The 15,139-nt window shown below is 44.2% G+C and overlaps 1 protein-coding gene and 1 long non-coding RNA gene across 3 annotated transcripts in view; one reads left to right on the top strand and one right to left on the bottom strand.

The window, feature by feature from the left end:
• The window catches only part of LOC122559365, a 45,278-nt gene extending 44,616 nt beyond the window's left edge, over positions 1 to 662 (bottom strand). Inside the window, exon 1 of the long non-coding RNA XR_006314407.1 lies at positions 550 to 662. This is a non-coding gene — a long non-coding RNA (uncharacterized LOC122559365). The remainder of the gene's footprint in view (positions 1 to 549) is intronic.
• Positions 663 to 1,095: 433 nt separating this feature from the next.
• Positions 1,096 to 15,139, top strand: part of creb3l2 (cAMP responsive element binding protein 3-like 2) — a 92,083-nt gene continuing 78,039 nt past the window's right edge. Inside the window, exons 1-2 of one of the 2 annotated variants that reach the window (XM_043708945.1) lie at positions 1,263 to 1,317; positions 9,123 to 9,299. Coding sequence is in view for 1 of the 2 variants with exons in the window: in XM_043708944.1 (XP_043564879.1) it covers positions 1,216 to 1,317 (102 nt within the window). In the remaining variant the exon portion in view is untranslated. Of the gene's footprint in view, positions 1,318 to 9,122; positions 9,300 to 15,139 lie in introns of both variants that reach the window. The other variant, XM_043708944.1, reaches the window with a different exon arrangement.

Genomic DNA, 15,139 nt, shown 5'->3' with positions numbered 1-15,139 from the left:
TAAACGATTCTTTTTCAGGTTGGTGAACACTAAAGGTTTCACAGCCATGGAAGTGTTATGCTGCAGGATGCCATTCGGCCCATCGTACCTGTTCCATTTCACCATAGAAGCACAATAACTTTAGTGCCCTGAATCAGAGAACATAGGGGGCTAACACCTTCAACATATTGTCTAGCTATCACCATTGTTAACAGCTAACAAAAGGGTTTTTCAAAAAAAGGGTTTTGTGATTTACACATGAAAGAAGTGAAACTATCACTGTATTCTAACAGATAAAAGGCTTAACAGACAATCAATTCTTCAATGTATAATTTCAGTTATATCACACTGTAAATTGTTGCTATAAATTGTGTGTTACAATCGAGTCCTCCACAATCACCTGATGAAGGAGCGTCGCTCCGAAAGCTAGTGCTTCTAATTAAACCTGTTGGACTATAACCTGGTGTTGTGTGATTTTTAACTTTGAATCGTAGATTGCCTTTCTCCAGCGTTTTTCACCACCAGCTTGTTTATACATCCGAAGTGGAAGCTTCCCCCCCTTCAACTCACCGACCAAACTGTTTCGCTTTTATCGGATAAATCGACGAAAATTCCTGACGAGGCTTCCCCCACTAAAGACCGCACGACCGAAGGCCCGGTTAAAACACCCTCCCACTGCGCAAGCGCCAGCTTTCCAACCGTCAGGGGGGAGAGGAAGGGGCGGGGCAGAGGCTGTTAAGGGTGGGGCTGACGCCGACGGGGGTGGGGCTGAGCGTGATGAGTTGGTGGGGGAGAAGGGGGCGGCGCTGAGGCTTTCATGGTGTCACGCGGCGAGACTAATGGGGGTGGTGCTAAGGTGGAGGGGGCGGGACTGAGGAGAACGAGGCGGGGCTGAGATTGAGGAGGGGGCGTGGTCTGAGGTGAGAGGGCCGGACTGAGTTTGAGGAGGCGGGGCTGTGATTGAAGGGGCGGAGCTGAGGCGCCGGGGGAGGTGGTACCATCTCGCGGCAGAAAGGCGAAGTGGCTCAAACTGATTGGATTAAATCCTTGCCAACAGGAGGCGGCACCTTGCGACGATCTGATCCCCGATAGGCGAAGATCCTTGTCAATCAATGTCCTTGACAGCCTCTATTTCCGGCTGGAGGAGAGAGTGCTCGGCGACGGTGTTGTCTCGAAGGGGAGTTGTGACAGTGACAGCCCCGGGGCCTGTTTGTTGGTGGTACCCGAGCGGCGGCGATGATGGAAGTGTTGGATGCTGATGGTGCCCTCGAGTGGGACAGTAAGCTCAGTGAGCTCAACCTGTCGGCAGGACTGCAGTGCGAGGCCCTCTACCCGACGGTAGGATCGCTCACCGGAGCCTGGGGCTCCCACAACCTCCATCCCCTCAACCTGTGAATGCGGCCCCAGTTAAAGGCTGCACATCGGGGAATTACCTGATCTCACCCATCCCTCCATTCTCGGTGCCCCCCCCCGCCGGCAACGAAAGAATCGACTCTGCCCCTTTAAGAAACAATGGGAGTTTGTCAATGATAAATAAAACGCTAAGCAGATATCCAGTATTGGGTGTGTTGTCCTTTATGTAGCATTCAGCTTGAGAAAGAGAGAGAGAGAAAGGGTGAGAAGGGTGCTCAAATCTGGTCTGCAGCAAACAAGAGGTTAACTCTCTGCTTTAAGACTCTGGGAGTGGGTTAATGGGTTGTGATCTAATGGTATCAGGCGCTGGTTTAGCGCTGGGATCAATGTGGTTTAAGCAGTGGGAAGATGTGGATGTGTTGGACAGTGTTGAATTTGGAGGCTGACTGCAGAGCTGACTGTAGTGCTGTACCTGTGGACCAGCCTCCGACCTGGTGCTGCTGCTGCTGCTGCTGCTGTTGTCAGTGTCTGTGTGTCCCAGCACACCTGGCTGTCTCTCAGGGCTGCAGAGCTGACTAATACACACCCTCTGAATCTCTGATACGTTTTCTTTTGCACTCAAGAGGAAGGAAAAGAAGAGAGGAGATCAGGTTTTAAGGACACAGCCAGGAAATACAAAATTTAATAGCCCCAGCATAAAGGGCTACCAAAACAAACTGGATTGTCTTCAGTGCCTGCTGTAGCCAAGAGCTCTCTCTCTATCTGTCTGTCTCTCTCTCTGTGTGGATGTTAACCTTCACATACAGTAACAATTTTCAAATATAGCAGAAGACGGTCAAGTGTACAGGGATCATTACAAGAAGGACAAAGCCTAGGGCATGTGGATCGTGACAACTCTCTTACTCCACAGTCCTATTCCCCCCCACTCCCCAAAGTCTCGTCTTATGCCCGCTCCTTACACTTCTCCAATAGTTCTGCACCCCCACCGCCGGTCTTTCCTGGTCTCCTTTACTCTTCTGGAAGAAAGTGAGGACTGCAGATGCTGGAGACTAGAGTTGAAACTTGTGGTGCTGGAAAAGCACAGCAGGTCAGTCAGCATCTGAGGAGCATGAAAATCGACGTTTTGGGCATAAGCCCTTCTTCCTGAAGAAGGGCTTATGCCCGAAACGTCGATTTTTTTTTTTTCTGTTCCTTGGATGCTGACTGACCTGCGCTTTTCCCGCACCACACTTTTCAACTCTTTACTCCCTTTTCCACTGCCTCAGTCTCCTCCACGTACCTCTGGGTGGCATGGTGGCTCAGTGGTTAGCGCTGCTGCCCCACAGCGCCAGGGACCTAGTTTGATTTCACAGTCCGGTGTCAGTCTTTGTGGAGTTTGCACATTCTCCCCTTACCTGTGTGGGTTTCTGCCGGGTGCTCTGGTTTCCTCCCACAGGCCAAAGATTACTAGGTTAGGTGGATTGGCCATGCTAAATTGCCCATAAGTGCCCAGGAATGTGTAGGCAAGGTGGATTGGGAAATGCAGGGTTACAGCGATGCAGGTCTGTGGGGGATGCTGTTCTGTGTGGACTTGTTGAGCTGAATGACTGTTTCCAAACTGTAGGGATTCTAAAATTCACATTCACATTCCACCCCCCTCTTCCCCCCCCCCCCCCCCCCCAACTCCCACCCTCCCCTCTTTCCACCCTCCACCTTACACCCTCCTCAGAAGAAGTTTGGAGTATGGATTGTACCGCGTCCAGAAAGTGGCACTGACCTGTGTGGAAGCATTTCTTAGCTCTCTGAAATACATTCCAAAGCTTCCTTGTTTCCTTCCCCTCCCCTTCCTTGAATTTCTCTGTCAGTTTAAATGTGATCCAGAGGGGCACAGGCTCTCCTATAACATTAAAGAGCTGTCCCTTGGCATCCAGCAGCAGTGTGTCATTGTCCCTGGCAGGCTTTAAGTCAGCTTTCATTGCTGGGATCTCTGCCAAATTCCAATCTGCAATGAGCCAAGGTGCCTCCTTCATATCATGCAGCTTGGTTCATCTCTGAGGTGTCACATCCACATCTCTTGTTGATCTTCACAACTTTCTTCCCGTACCCCATGTTACCAAAAGAAACTGGATTAAATGATCGTAATGAACCAAAACACTGCAAATGCTGGAATTCTGAAACAAACAGAATGCCTGAAAAACTCAGCAGGTCTGGCAGCATCTTTGGAGAGAAGAACAGTGTTAATGTTTTGTGTTCAATATGACTTCTGTTCAGAAGTTCGAGAAAGGGTCATACTGAACTCAATGTTAACTCTGTTTCTCTTTCCACAAATACTGCCAGACTTCTAAGAATAACTGGCAGCTTTGTCCACCATTTTGGTTTCTGCATGCATTAGTTAATTGTAGATGGAGTATAGTTGGATTGCTAGGAGAAAGTGACTGCAGATGCTGGAAATCAGAGTAGAGTGTGTGGTGCTGGAAAAGCACAGCAAGTCAGGCAGCATCCGAGGAGCAGGAGAACCGACGTTTTGGGCATAAGCCCTTCATCCTGCTCCTCGGATGCTGCCTGACCTGCTGTGCTTTCCCAGCACCACAATCTTGACTATAGTTGGATTGCTGTTAACTGATGTAAGCTTGTTACAATAGCAGTTGCTCCTTTGGGGTTTGGATCTTCCATACGGGATGATGTTTTCCCATCAATAATACATGTGCAGACTCGACTGTTGGTTATTTTAAGAATGTGTGAACAAAGTAAACAAATGTTTATTTTGACAGGGTAGTTACAATGAAAAATGTCAAATAATGCAATATAATTCCTTGCTTGCATTCTGAAAATTGATGTTTGGAGTTTGAGTATTTTTGTTTTTATATGCATGAAGCAGGAATGCTTATCAAGGTAGCGACAATCATCTAGACTATCCAAAATCCTCCTTAGCTCAGAGAATGGTTGGAATGTTGAATTCTCTTCCATGTTGAGTTATTGAGACAAATAGCATAGCTACCTATAAGGGGAAGCTAGATTTTGAAACAGAAGGAACTGCTGATTAGAGGATTTGTTAGAGCATGAACATTGACTACTTGGGCCAAATTGGCTGTTTTCTGCTGTAAATGCAATGCAAGCCCAATTTCCTAATTGTCAGCCTGCTGCTGCATCTAAGTCTGAAGGAAGGCTAGCATAAGCTTGTTCTCCATCATAAGTCAATGAGTAGTTATGATTTGGTTATTTGATGTGGTTTTATATTTTGACTCTTTGTGGTGATAGATGTCTGGATTATAATCTTGCTGAAATAGTTTCTGGATCCATCCTAGCCAAGTTATCGAGTCATAGAGATGTACAGCATGGAAACAGACCTTTCGGTCCAACCCATCCATGCCAACCAGATATCCTAACCCAACCTAGTCGCACCTGCCAGCATCTGGCCCATATCCTTCCAAATCCTTCCTATTCATATACCCATCCAAATGCCTCTTTAATGTTGCAATTGTACCAGCCTCCACCACTTTCTCTGGCAGCTCATTCCATACTTGTACCACTCTCTGTGTGAAAACGTTGCCTCTCAGGTCTGTTTTATATCTTTCCCCTCTCACCCTAAACCTATGCCCTCTAGTTCTGGACTCCCTGACCCCAGACAAAAGACTTTGCCTATTTCCCCTATCCATGCCCCTCATAATTTTATAAACCTCTATAAGGTCACCCCTCAGCCTCCGACGCTCCAGGGAAAACAGCCACAGCCTGTTCAGCCTCTCCATATAGCTCAAATCCTCCAACTCTGGCAACATCCTTGTAAATCTTTTCTGAACCCTTTCAAGTTTCACAATATCATTCCAATAGGAAGGAGGCCAGAATTGAACGCAATATTCCAAAAGTGGCCTAACCAATGTCCTGTATAGCCGCAACATGATCTCCCAACTCCTGTATTCAATACTCTGACCAATAAAGGAAAGCATACCAAACGCCTTCTTCACTGTCATATCTACCTGTGACTCCACCTTCAAGGAGGTATGAACCTGTACTCCAAGGTCTCTTGAGTTACCAGGAATCTGTATGTATTGGGGCTGCTTTTGTTGCTTGCATGATTTGAGAACCTCCATTTAAGTTTGGAGGAAATCTACTTACACTTGAGTGGTTGAATTAATTGCAAGGAAGTAATGTTCACAAATGTAATGTGCAGAGCAAAGAAAAAGGAATCAGTACAGTAAGTATATAACTTTTTTTTAATAAAAAGGCTTAAGATAAATGATTGGTGATTGCAGTGAATCAATGAATAATTAAATGGACAAAAAAACAACGTAGGTTTGAAAAGTATGGAATTGGTGAGGCCTAGAATTCCATGATTCTATAGAAGCAAATGTATTTGCTTTGCTCAAGTGGACAAACATGACAACCATTAAGCCCACAAACAGCAATGAGATATTCAAGAAATTAATCTGGTTTTTCCAAAATGTGGTAGTACAGTGGCTCGGTAGTTACTGTGCCAGGGACTAAGTTCGATTCCAACCTTGAGCGACTGTCTGCGTGCAGATTGCATGTTCTCCCTGCATCTGTGAGAGTTTTCTCTGGTGCTCCTTTTTCTTCCCACAATCCAAATATGTACAGGCTTAAGTGGATTAGCCATGCTAAAATGCCCATAAGTGTCTAGGCTAGGTGGATTGGTCATTGGAAATGCAGTGTTACAGTGGGGTGGATTTGGATGGGATGCTCTTTGGAAAGTCGGTGCGGACTCAATGGGTCAAATGGCCTGCTTCCACATAATAGTAATGTGCTTCACCCTAGTAATCTATGCAGTCTCAGTGGGACCCAACCTCTGGAGTTCTGCCTGCAGTTTTGGTGGTCCTAACCCACGGAAGGATATTTGTGCCTGAAAGAGATGCAATGCAAGGTTCTCTCAAGCCTAATTCTCTGCATGTGTGGATTACTTTAAGGAGGAAGACTGTGCAGGTTCAAACCCGCCTTCCCTGGAGTTTAAAAGAATGAAAAGGAATCTTATTAAGACACAAAGTTCTTAAGAGGTCAATGCTGAGAAAATGTTTCCCTTGGCTACAGAATTTGGTATACTGGTCATAGTCTTTGGATTAGAGAGTGGAGAATGCTTGGCATTCAAATGCATTCAGAACAGGTATTTTGGATGCTAAAACTTCTGTTGTTATGGGAATTGTCTGTAGGTGGAATTGAAGTAGAAAATTAGTTGAAATAAATGACTGACAACAATGGATGGCTGCTACTTTTATGTATTCTGTTGACATTCCTGAAGAAGGGCTTATGCCCGAAATGTCGATTCTCCTGTTTCTTTGATGCTGCCTGACCTGTTGCGCTTTTCCAGCAACACATTTTTAAGCTCTGATGTCCGTCAGCACCAAGAAAGGCTGATGCTTTTTTTAAGCCCAAGAGAAAGCTAGAGTGATTTTAGACTTGCCAGCCCACACCGTTCTACTATTCACTTCCGCCACTTGACACCATGAGCTATGTTGTAATCGACATTCCAAAGATGAGGATTAGGGTGGAATACTTGAACCAGTTTTACTCTGCACTTTGTTCCTTTTGGTTAAAATCGTGAAGCAAAGTGGGTGTGCCTGCTCATCACCTGGAGGGCAATTAGAGATGGGCGATAAATACTGGCCTAGCAAGGGATGCCCACATCCCATGAAAGAATTTTAAAAAGTTCTTAATTGTGCAAAGTTCCACGTTGGTTAGTACCAGCAAGTTGGCCAAATACGAATCCTTTATTGGTGTCAATTGAATTGTTTGCATTGATTTGTTAAAGGTGATTCTTTGGTAGGTACGTCTCAAATCTGGCAATCTCACTGCCATCCTCGTCTGTAACATGGTGTTGGGAATGGGATGGATGATGATTTTATTTGGGAACCGTTTTGTCTTGAGATATCAGCTCAGGCCTGTGGTTCTCTCAGAAGAAAAGCAAGGGTGCATCTTTAAGGTTTTCTTGAGGTAGGAAGGATGAACAAAAAGAGAATGAGAGTCTTGGAACCTCCATTGTTTGCTATTGCTTCAATTTCCTTCTCCATGCCCCAGATCCCCTCGGACAAAATGGCTATGTTGACTAGAGACTTGGTGGTGGTCGTTGTTAGACATAAGGAATAGGCTGTTCGACCCTTTGAGCATGCTCCACTATTTAATACAATCATGGCTGATTCATGTTATCCACTTTCCTTCCCTTTCCCCATAACCTTTCATTCCCCTACTGATCAAGGATCTATCTCTGCCTTAAATGTACACAAGGTCTCTTCCACCACAGGTCTGTGACAAGGAGTTTCAAAGACTCTCAACTTCTGAGAGAAGAATTCCTCCTCATCTCAGTCTTAAATTGGCACCTCTTTATTTTGAGACTGTGCCTTCTGGTCGTAGAATCTCAAATAAGGGGAAACCTCCTCTCAGCATTTACCCTGTCAAGCCCCTTAAGAATCCTATATGTTTCAATGATATCACCTGTCATTCTTCTGACCTCCAGTGAGCAGACTCCCAACCAGTTTAACATTTGCTCCTAAGACAGTCCCGGGGATAATTCTTGTAAATATTCTCTGAACTGTTTCCAATGAAATATCTTTCCTAAATAAGGGAACCAAAACTGCTCATGGTACTGCAGATGTGGTCTCACCAGCACTTGTACAGTTGCAGTAAGATTTCCCTATTCTTATACTCCAAGGATAAGAGTCAGCATTCCATTAGGCCTTCCTGGTTGCCTGCTATAACTGTATGCTACCTTTGTGTTTCATGCACAAGTACCTCCAAGTCCCCTTATGTTGCAGCTTGCTTCCATTTTTCTCCATTTAAGTAATATTCAGTTCTTTTGTTTCACAGTTTCAAAATGAAGAACTTTTACTCTGTTTTCCAACTTTTTGCCCACTTAATTAACGTACCAATATTTCTGTGTAAACTGATTTGGAGATGCCGGTGTTGGACCAGGGTGTACAAAGTTAAAAATCACAACACCAGGTTATAGTCCAACAGGTTTAATTGTAAGCACTAACTGTTGGAGCACTGATCCTTCATCAGGTGGTTGTATGATGAAGGAGCAGTGCTCTGAAAGCTAGTGCTTACAAATAAACCTGTTGCACTATAACCTGGTATTGTGTGATTTTTAACTCTCTGTAAACTTCAAAGTTTGTGCGAAGATTTGTAGCTCGGGTGCTCGTTGCTGTGGTTCTGTTCGCCGAGCTGGCAGTTTTTGTTGCAAACGTTTCGTCCCCTGGCTAGGCGACATCATCAGTGCTTGGGAGCCTCCTGTGAAGCGCTTCTTTGATGTTTCCTCCGGAGGTCTCTGTAAACTGTTTGTATCCTGTTTGTATTCTGGTTGCATGTGTCGTTCATTTAGATTAGATTAGATTACTTAGTGTGGAAACAGGCCCTTCAGCCCAACAAGTCCACACAGACCCGCTGAAGCGTAACCCACCCATATCCCTACATTTACCCCTTCACCTAACACTACAGGCAATTTTAGCATGGCCAATTCACCTGACCTGCACGTCTTTGGACTGTGGGAGGAAACCGGAGCACCCGGAGGAAACCCACGCAGACACGGGGAGAATGTACAAACTCCACGCAGTCAGTCGCCTGAGGCGGGAACTGACCCCGGGTATCTGGCGCTGTGAGGCAGCAGTGCTAACCACTGTGCCACCGTGCCGCCCACCGTGTCACAGCTGTGGTGGTGGGTAATTACTTCCCCCAGTGAAACATTGTTATTCATTTGACCAAGGAGCTCCTCCAACACTGCTGTTAGTGGGGGTTAATGGATTGGTATTTGATTTTGTTTCTCAGGTCTTTTATTTGTGATGGCTAACTTGGCTTTCGTATCGCTCTAGATAAACACAGCAATTTTATGAAAATGCTGGCTTCAGTTCTGCCACCAGTGTGAACAAGGTGCAAAGTGTTGAAATGATGTTCAATGCCTCCCATTTAAGGGATATCAGAGACTGTGTACAGGGCAGAAGTCAAAAGTATTAGTAGCAATCACCACGAGCCCAAGGTGACTAAGCCGGGTACGGTTTTAATTCCCTGGTACTCTGCAAGTTTCAACATATATTGGATATCAAATTCTCTCATTACTATTTTTATTGCTTACTTTTTATTGTTGCATTCGTCTAAACAATAAATCGATGACCTGTTTTTTTTCCCTTAAGTAATCGATGTTAAATATGGCAAGCTGCCCAATTGCTTGTTTACAAGATTACAATGACTGTCTTTACCCTTGGGAATTGAATTTCAAAGATTCTGATGCTTGTTTGGAGAAGTTGACAGCTGTTGTTCTAGTCAGTGAAAATCAGTTATCTTATTCCATGTCTTTGGTGTTTTTAAGAAAGGAACAGTAAATCCTGGACCTAATACCAGTTTAACTGCTATAAGGCATCAGTTTTCTGACTTTGATAGGTTAGTCCTTGACCCTCAGTGGTATTACATTATTTTCTATATGGGAGATCCAGAAAAATCAATTGAATGATGAGTTTGAGGTAACATATTCTGTTGCTTCAGTATTCGCAGTCTCTGTATAAGCATGGGGCTGTTTGCCCTGGAGCGTCAGAGGCTGAGGGGTGACCTTATAGAGGTTTACAAAATTATGAGGGAGCATGGATAGGATAAATAGACAAAGTCTTTTCCTTGGGGTCGGGGAGTCCAGAACAAGAGGGCATAGGTTTAGGGTGAGAGGGGAAAGATATAAAAGAGACTTAAGAGGCAACGTTTTCACGCAGAGGATGGTACGTGTAGGGAATCAGCTGCCAGAGGATGTGGTGGAGGCTGGTACAATTGCAACATTTAAGAGGCATTTGGATGGGTATATGAATAGGAAGGGTTTGGAGGGATATGAGCCGGGTGCTGGCAGGTGGGACTAGATTGGGATGGGATATCTGATCGGCATGGATGGGTTGGACAGAAGGGTCTGTTTCCGTGCTGTACATCTCTGACTCTATGCCTCTATAACTGTAGATGATGTAAGACCGAAACAAAAACAGAAATTCCTGGAAAAACTCAGCAGGTTTGGCCGAAAAACAGGTTCTATAGTAGCTGCTAGACCTGCTGTGGAGAGAAAGCAGAATTAATGTCCTGAAGAAGGGTCGCTGGACCTGGAACATTAACTCTGCTTTTTCTCCACAGATGCTGTCAGACCTGTTGGTCTTTCGCAGCAATTTCTGTCTCTGTGTAAGCATGTTGGCTTCCCTGACATGTTGTGCACCCTTTACTGTTCAATATTTATTTTCATTACTCCCTAATCTCAGGAATTCTAACTGAATCTTGGTTGTGTGTGTACTGTGTGCTACAATATTTCAAAGTGTAATTGCCTTTACAGAAGGCATACAGGGAAACATCTTTATTGAGATGAGCCTAAACTGAAAATGAACCAAGTAGTTTATTTCATCTTCATTCAGATGATAAGTGTACATCTTATGGCCACTTTCAATCGAACTGCCCCAAGTTTATTTCTGAGATTTTGTTGCGACTGCTTGAATACATTGTGTCCAAGAAAATGAGATTTTTAACTTTGGTTTTGGAGGTTGCAGCTGTCCCCTATGGATCACCTATTGGACGCCCCACCTGTTTGTGAATGGAATAGAGAATCCGGTTGTATCACGAACAGCAATTGAGAAACTGCTCATTCTCCACCTTACTGAAACATTAAATAAAGTATCCGAGTATATTTACTACTGAAAGTTTGACTGATGAAATTGGACTGATGAAATCACTTTGCTTTGCAAGTTTGAATTATGTGGGAGTGTTGCCAGTGTCAATGAGTCAGATTGACTGCTTCACAACATTTGAACTAGGAATTGCCAGTGGGAATTTGGGGCTTAACTCTTGGCGTTTTTCTATTGTTTTAAAAAGTACTGAAATGATGATGAACAAACTATCTTGATATTGGAATTTTTGGTGTTATCTAAGGGCCATCCATTGCAATAGTATGAAGCCAAGAACGGAGGCCTTGTGGTGCAGTGTTCACACCTCTATCTCTGAGCCAGAAACTCTAACTTCAAGCCACGCCTCAGGACACCGGGGGCCATTATTTTAATCAAAAACCTGTTCGACCGTGTTATGACATACTTCTGGGACAGGTGGGATGTGAACCTGTACCTTCTAGCCCAGCGGTAGGGGCACTACCATCACTCCACAAGACCTTTATAATTATTCTTAATCACCCTGTTCGGGCATCATATGACAGACCTCTAGGACAGGGAGCACAGGTTTTTCTCATTGGAGGATGAGAGGTGACTTGATAGAGGGGTACAAGATGTTGAGAAGCATAGATAGAGTGGATAGCCAGAGACATTTTCCCAGGGCGGAAATGTCTTTCCCCAATACGCATCATTTTAAGACAATTGGAGGAAGGTTTGGGGAGATGTCAGAGGTAGGTTCTTCATATAAAAAGTGGTGGGTGTGTGGAATGTACTGCCAGCAGTGGTAGTAGAATCAGATACATTAGGTATATTTAAGCCACTCTTAGAAAGGCACATGGAAGATAACACAATGAAGGGTCTGATCTTAGAATAGGATAAAATATCAGCACAACATTGAGGACCAAAGGGCCTGTACTGTGCTGTACTATTTTGTGTGACAAGTGGGACTGGAATCTAAACCCTTAGGCCTAGATGTAGGGATAATGCCAGTAGAGCTGTCCGTGAAGATGGTGATATGAGCATGGCCAATTATCAATCTGTACATTTTTCTGCTATTCCCAAGGCAGGCTGGAAGTGTGGGAGCGTTTCCTGATCAGCCAGAAAAGTGTGGTTTTTGCAGCACAATAGCCACCCACATTAAAAGATTCCATGTGCAGTTTCTTGCTGTGAGCGAGTGGTCTTCAGTCTGAGGGTGTAATGCCTAATGACACCCCCCCCCCCCCCCAACCCAGCTGCTTAGTCATAAAGCCATAAGGAGGTTTATGTAATTGATTTTAATTGCTGTTTACAGGTTTTTATTTGAAGCTGAATTTGATTTCTAAAATGAACTGCCATAAATTTTGAGCCCTGTGTTGGTTCCAATACTTGGAACTGAGAATGGATTCAAGGAATTCTGATGCAATTCCTTGTCACAAATTGCTGCAGCTTCAATCCATGCTGTGCCACATGTCCCTTGTGCTGACTAACAGAAAACCCTGCACAGTTTAATCATGTCAATCTGATTCTCCTGTGGGTTTCTTCAGAATATGTTCAGTTTCTGATGAGAGCTGGATCATCTTTGTTTAGTTGGGTTTTTTTATTGCGTTAACACTGCTGGCTTCCGAAGTGTGGAGCCTAATGCAGTCTGCAGCTGCTGTAAACTCGTTTGATTCGCTGCAGCTGGGAATTAGTTATTTACCAAAATAAACTCTCAGAATTTTACTGGCTTCTGGCCTTGAACAACTGGCACATTTTATCTTGGCATTGATGTTGGGTGCTCAAGACTTGTGTATAGAAGCTAGGGGCACACACTAGTTCATTTATAAAAATAACATTTTTCTTTGTTTCCTTTCACAGTAGGAGTTTGTACTTATACGAGGGCATGAAACCATAGTGATAATGAGCAATTCAATAGTCACTCTACTTAAGGAATATCGCCAAATTACCATTAATATTCACCCTGGTTTCAAAATAGTGTTATGTTATATCACTCAAATCTGTGCCCATCTGCAGTAGCAGGACTATACCATAAGAATATACTATAGGGTTTTTCATATTATTTTTGTGTTCAAAGCCCAGAATTGCCATCACATGCAAGCTACCTGCACCATTTAGTTCAGTATTCATGCTTTGAGAATTGATGTCACATTGTAGCATCAGCACAAACATGCCTGCATGCACACATTTGTTAGAACAACATATCTGCTAACTCTAGTTATACCAAAAACACCCAGTTACATTTATATTTTCCTTGCCACCAGTCTTTCCTTGCAAACAGTTGGAATGGTTTTGCTGTTGGCTGTGGGTTGCTGTCTAAATTCTTTTTTTAATCGCACATCCAATCAAATTGGATGATATACAATGTTTTTTTTGAGTCTTCATCTGTCCCTTTAAATCTGATTTGATTTTGGAATCTCAGTATCTGGCTCACGGAGGAAAGTGGTGTTTGACCTTCAACTTTTGTACTACCACATGCATAATTCTGAAGATTGTCTTCTGTGTCAGCTTGTACTTTACAGAAAATGGTGACGTTGATCAGGAAGCTAGCTACTTATTGTCTTAATCTTTTGAAAAACATGTTGGACCGGAGTAGGGCAACTTTTTCTGCACCTTCAGCTCAGTTCTTTTGCCCAATAAGTTTCTGGAAATGTGGGTCTTACTGTAACATAACGTTTCCAGAGCTACAGCACAGCTAGGGCCTGAGTGTACTTTGGGACCAGCAGTGTATATATTTAACAGACACAAGGAATAAAAAAAGCATCAGAAGAAGGGTGGGGGTGGGGGGTGGAAAAAGTGGGTGAATTGGAATCATGTTGAGTACAGAATGAGAATTCAAGTGAGGAAAAGTCATTGAAATAAAGAAGAAAAGCAAAAATAACTATTAAGTGATTCTGATTTTTTTTAAAAATCTGACGGCACTTAAATTTTGCTTTCTCCTGTCAGTTGGGGTTGTTTGCAATTGCGTTAGTAATTATGTGTCACTCTTGGCAAGTTTCATTGGCAAGTAATCCAGCAAGTTCTGGAGCGGGGCAAGAGGTGGAACAAAGTGAATTGGGCAGCACATTCGAGAGATTTGCATTGCAGTGATGGTGCTACTCATCAACACAGCGTTATTTACCAGCAAGATCTGACTACTTATGTACAAGCGGTTTAATTTTTTAAGCTCCATGCTTGATAATGTCCATGGAGTATCAGCAAATCAAGCCCTTAAAAGTTTGACTTGGTTATGGATCATTCATAAATAACTAATGTTACTTATTTGGTATATGTAAGATGTATGATGAAACTTTATATTATAAATGCAGATCTTTGAAGTTCTCATCCTTGTATCCCTTCTGTTACCCTGATATCAGTTGATGCTGGGCCATAACCACCTGCAGGAGTTAAGTATGCAAGTCTGCTGCTAGTTAAATTGATGCTTGTTGAGCTAGGTTTTCAAACTTTTTTTTTTAAGAATTAGAATCCATACAGTATGGAAACAAGCCATTTGGCCCAACAAGTCCACATCGACTCTCCAAAGAGCCACCCACCCAGACCCCTACCCTACATCTCCCATGACTAATGCACTTAGCCTATACATCCCTGAACACTATGGGCAATTTAGCACAGCCAATTCACCTGACCTGCACATTTTTGTAGCCATCGGCACCCGCATGGGCCCCAGCTATGCCTGCCTCTTCGTAGGATATGTGGAACAGTCCATCTTCCGCAACTACACTGGCCCCACCCCCCACCTTTTCCTCCACTACATCGATGACTGTATCGGCGCCGCCTCGTGCTCCCACGAGGAGGTTGAACAGTTCATCCACTTCACCAACACCTTCCACCCCGACCTCAAATTCACCTGGACAGTCTCAGATTCTTCCCTCACCTTCCTCGACCTTTCTATTTCTATCTCAGGCGACCGAATCAACACGGACATCTACTACAAACCGACCGACTCCCACAGCTACCTGGACTACACCACCTCCCACCCTGTCCCCTGTAAAAACGCCATCCCATTCTCCCAATTCCTTCGACTCCGCCGCATCTGCTCCCAGGAGGACCAGTTCCAAAAACGCACAACCTAGATGGCTTCCTTCTTCAAGGACCGCAATTTCCCCCCCGACGTGGTCGCCCCAAAGGAAACTTCCATATCCGCCACAGATTCACCTGCACCTCCACACACATCATCTATTGCATCCTCTGCACCCGATGTGGCCCCCTCTATATTGGGGAGACAGGCCGCCGACTTG

This window comes from Chiloscyllium plagiosum, chromosome 19, assembly GCF_004010195.1.
Source record: "Chiloscyllium plagiosum isolate BGI_BamShark_2017 chromosome 19, ASM401019v2, whole genome shotgun sequence".
In the NCBI taxonomy this organism is placed as follows: Eukaryota; Metazoa; Chordata; class Chondrichthyes; order Orectolobiformes; family Hemiscylliidae; genus Chiloscyllium; species Chiloscyllium plagiosum.
The sequence above is the reverse complement of the archived record's forward strand: the minus strand, read 5'-3'. Positions and strand labels throughout refer to the sequence as shown.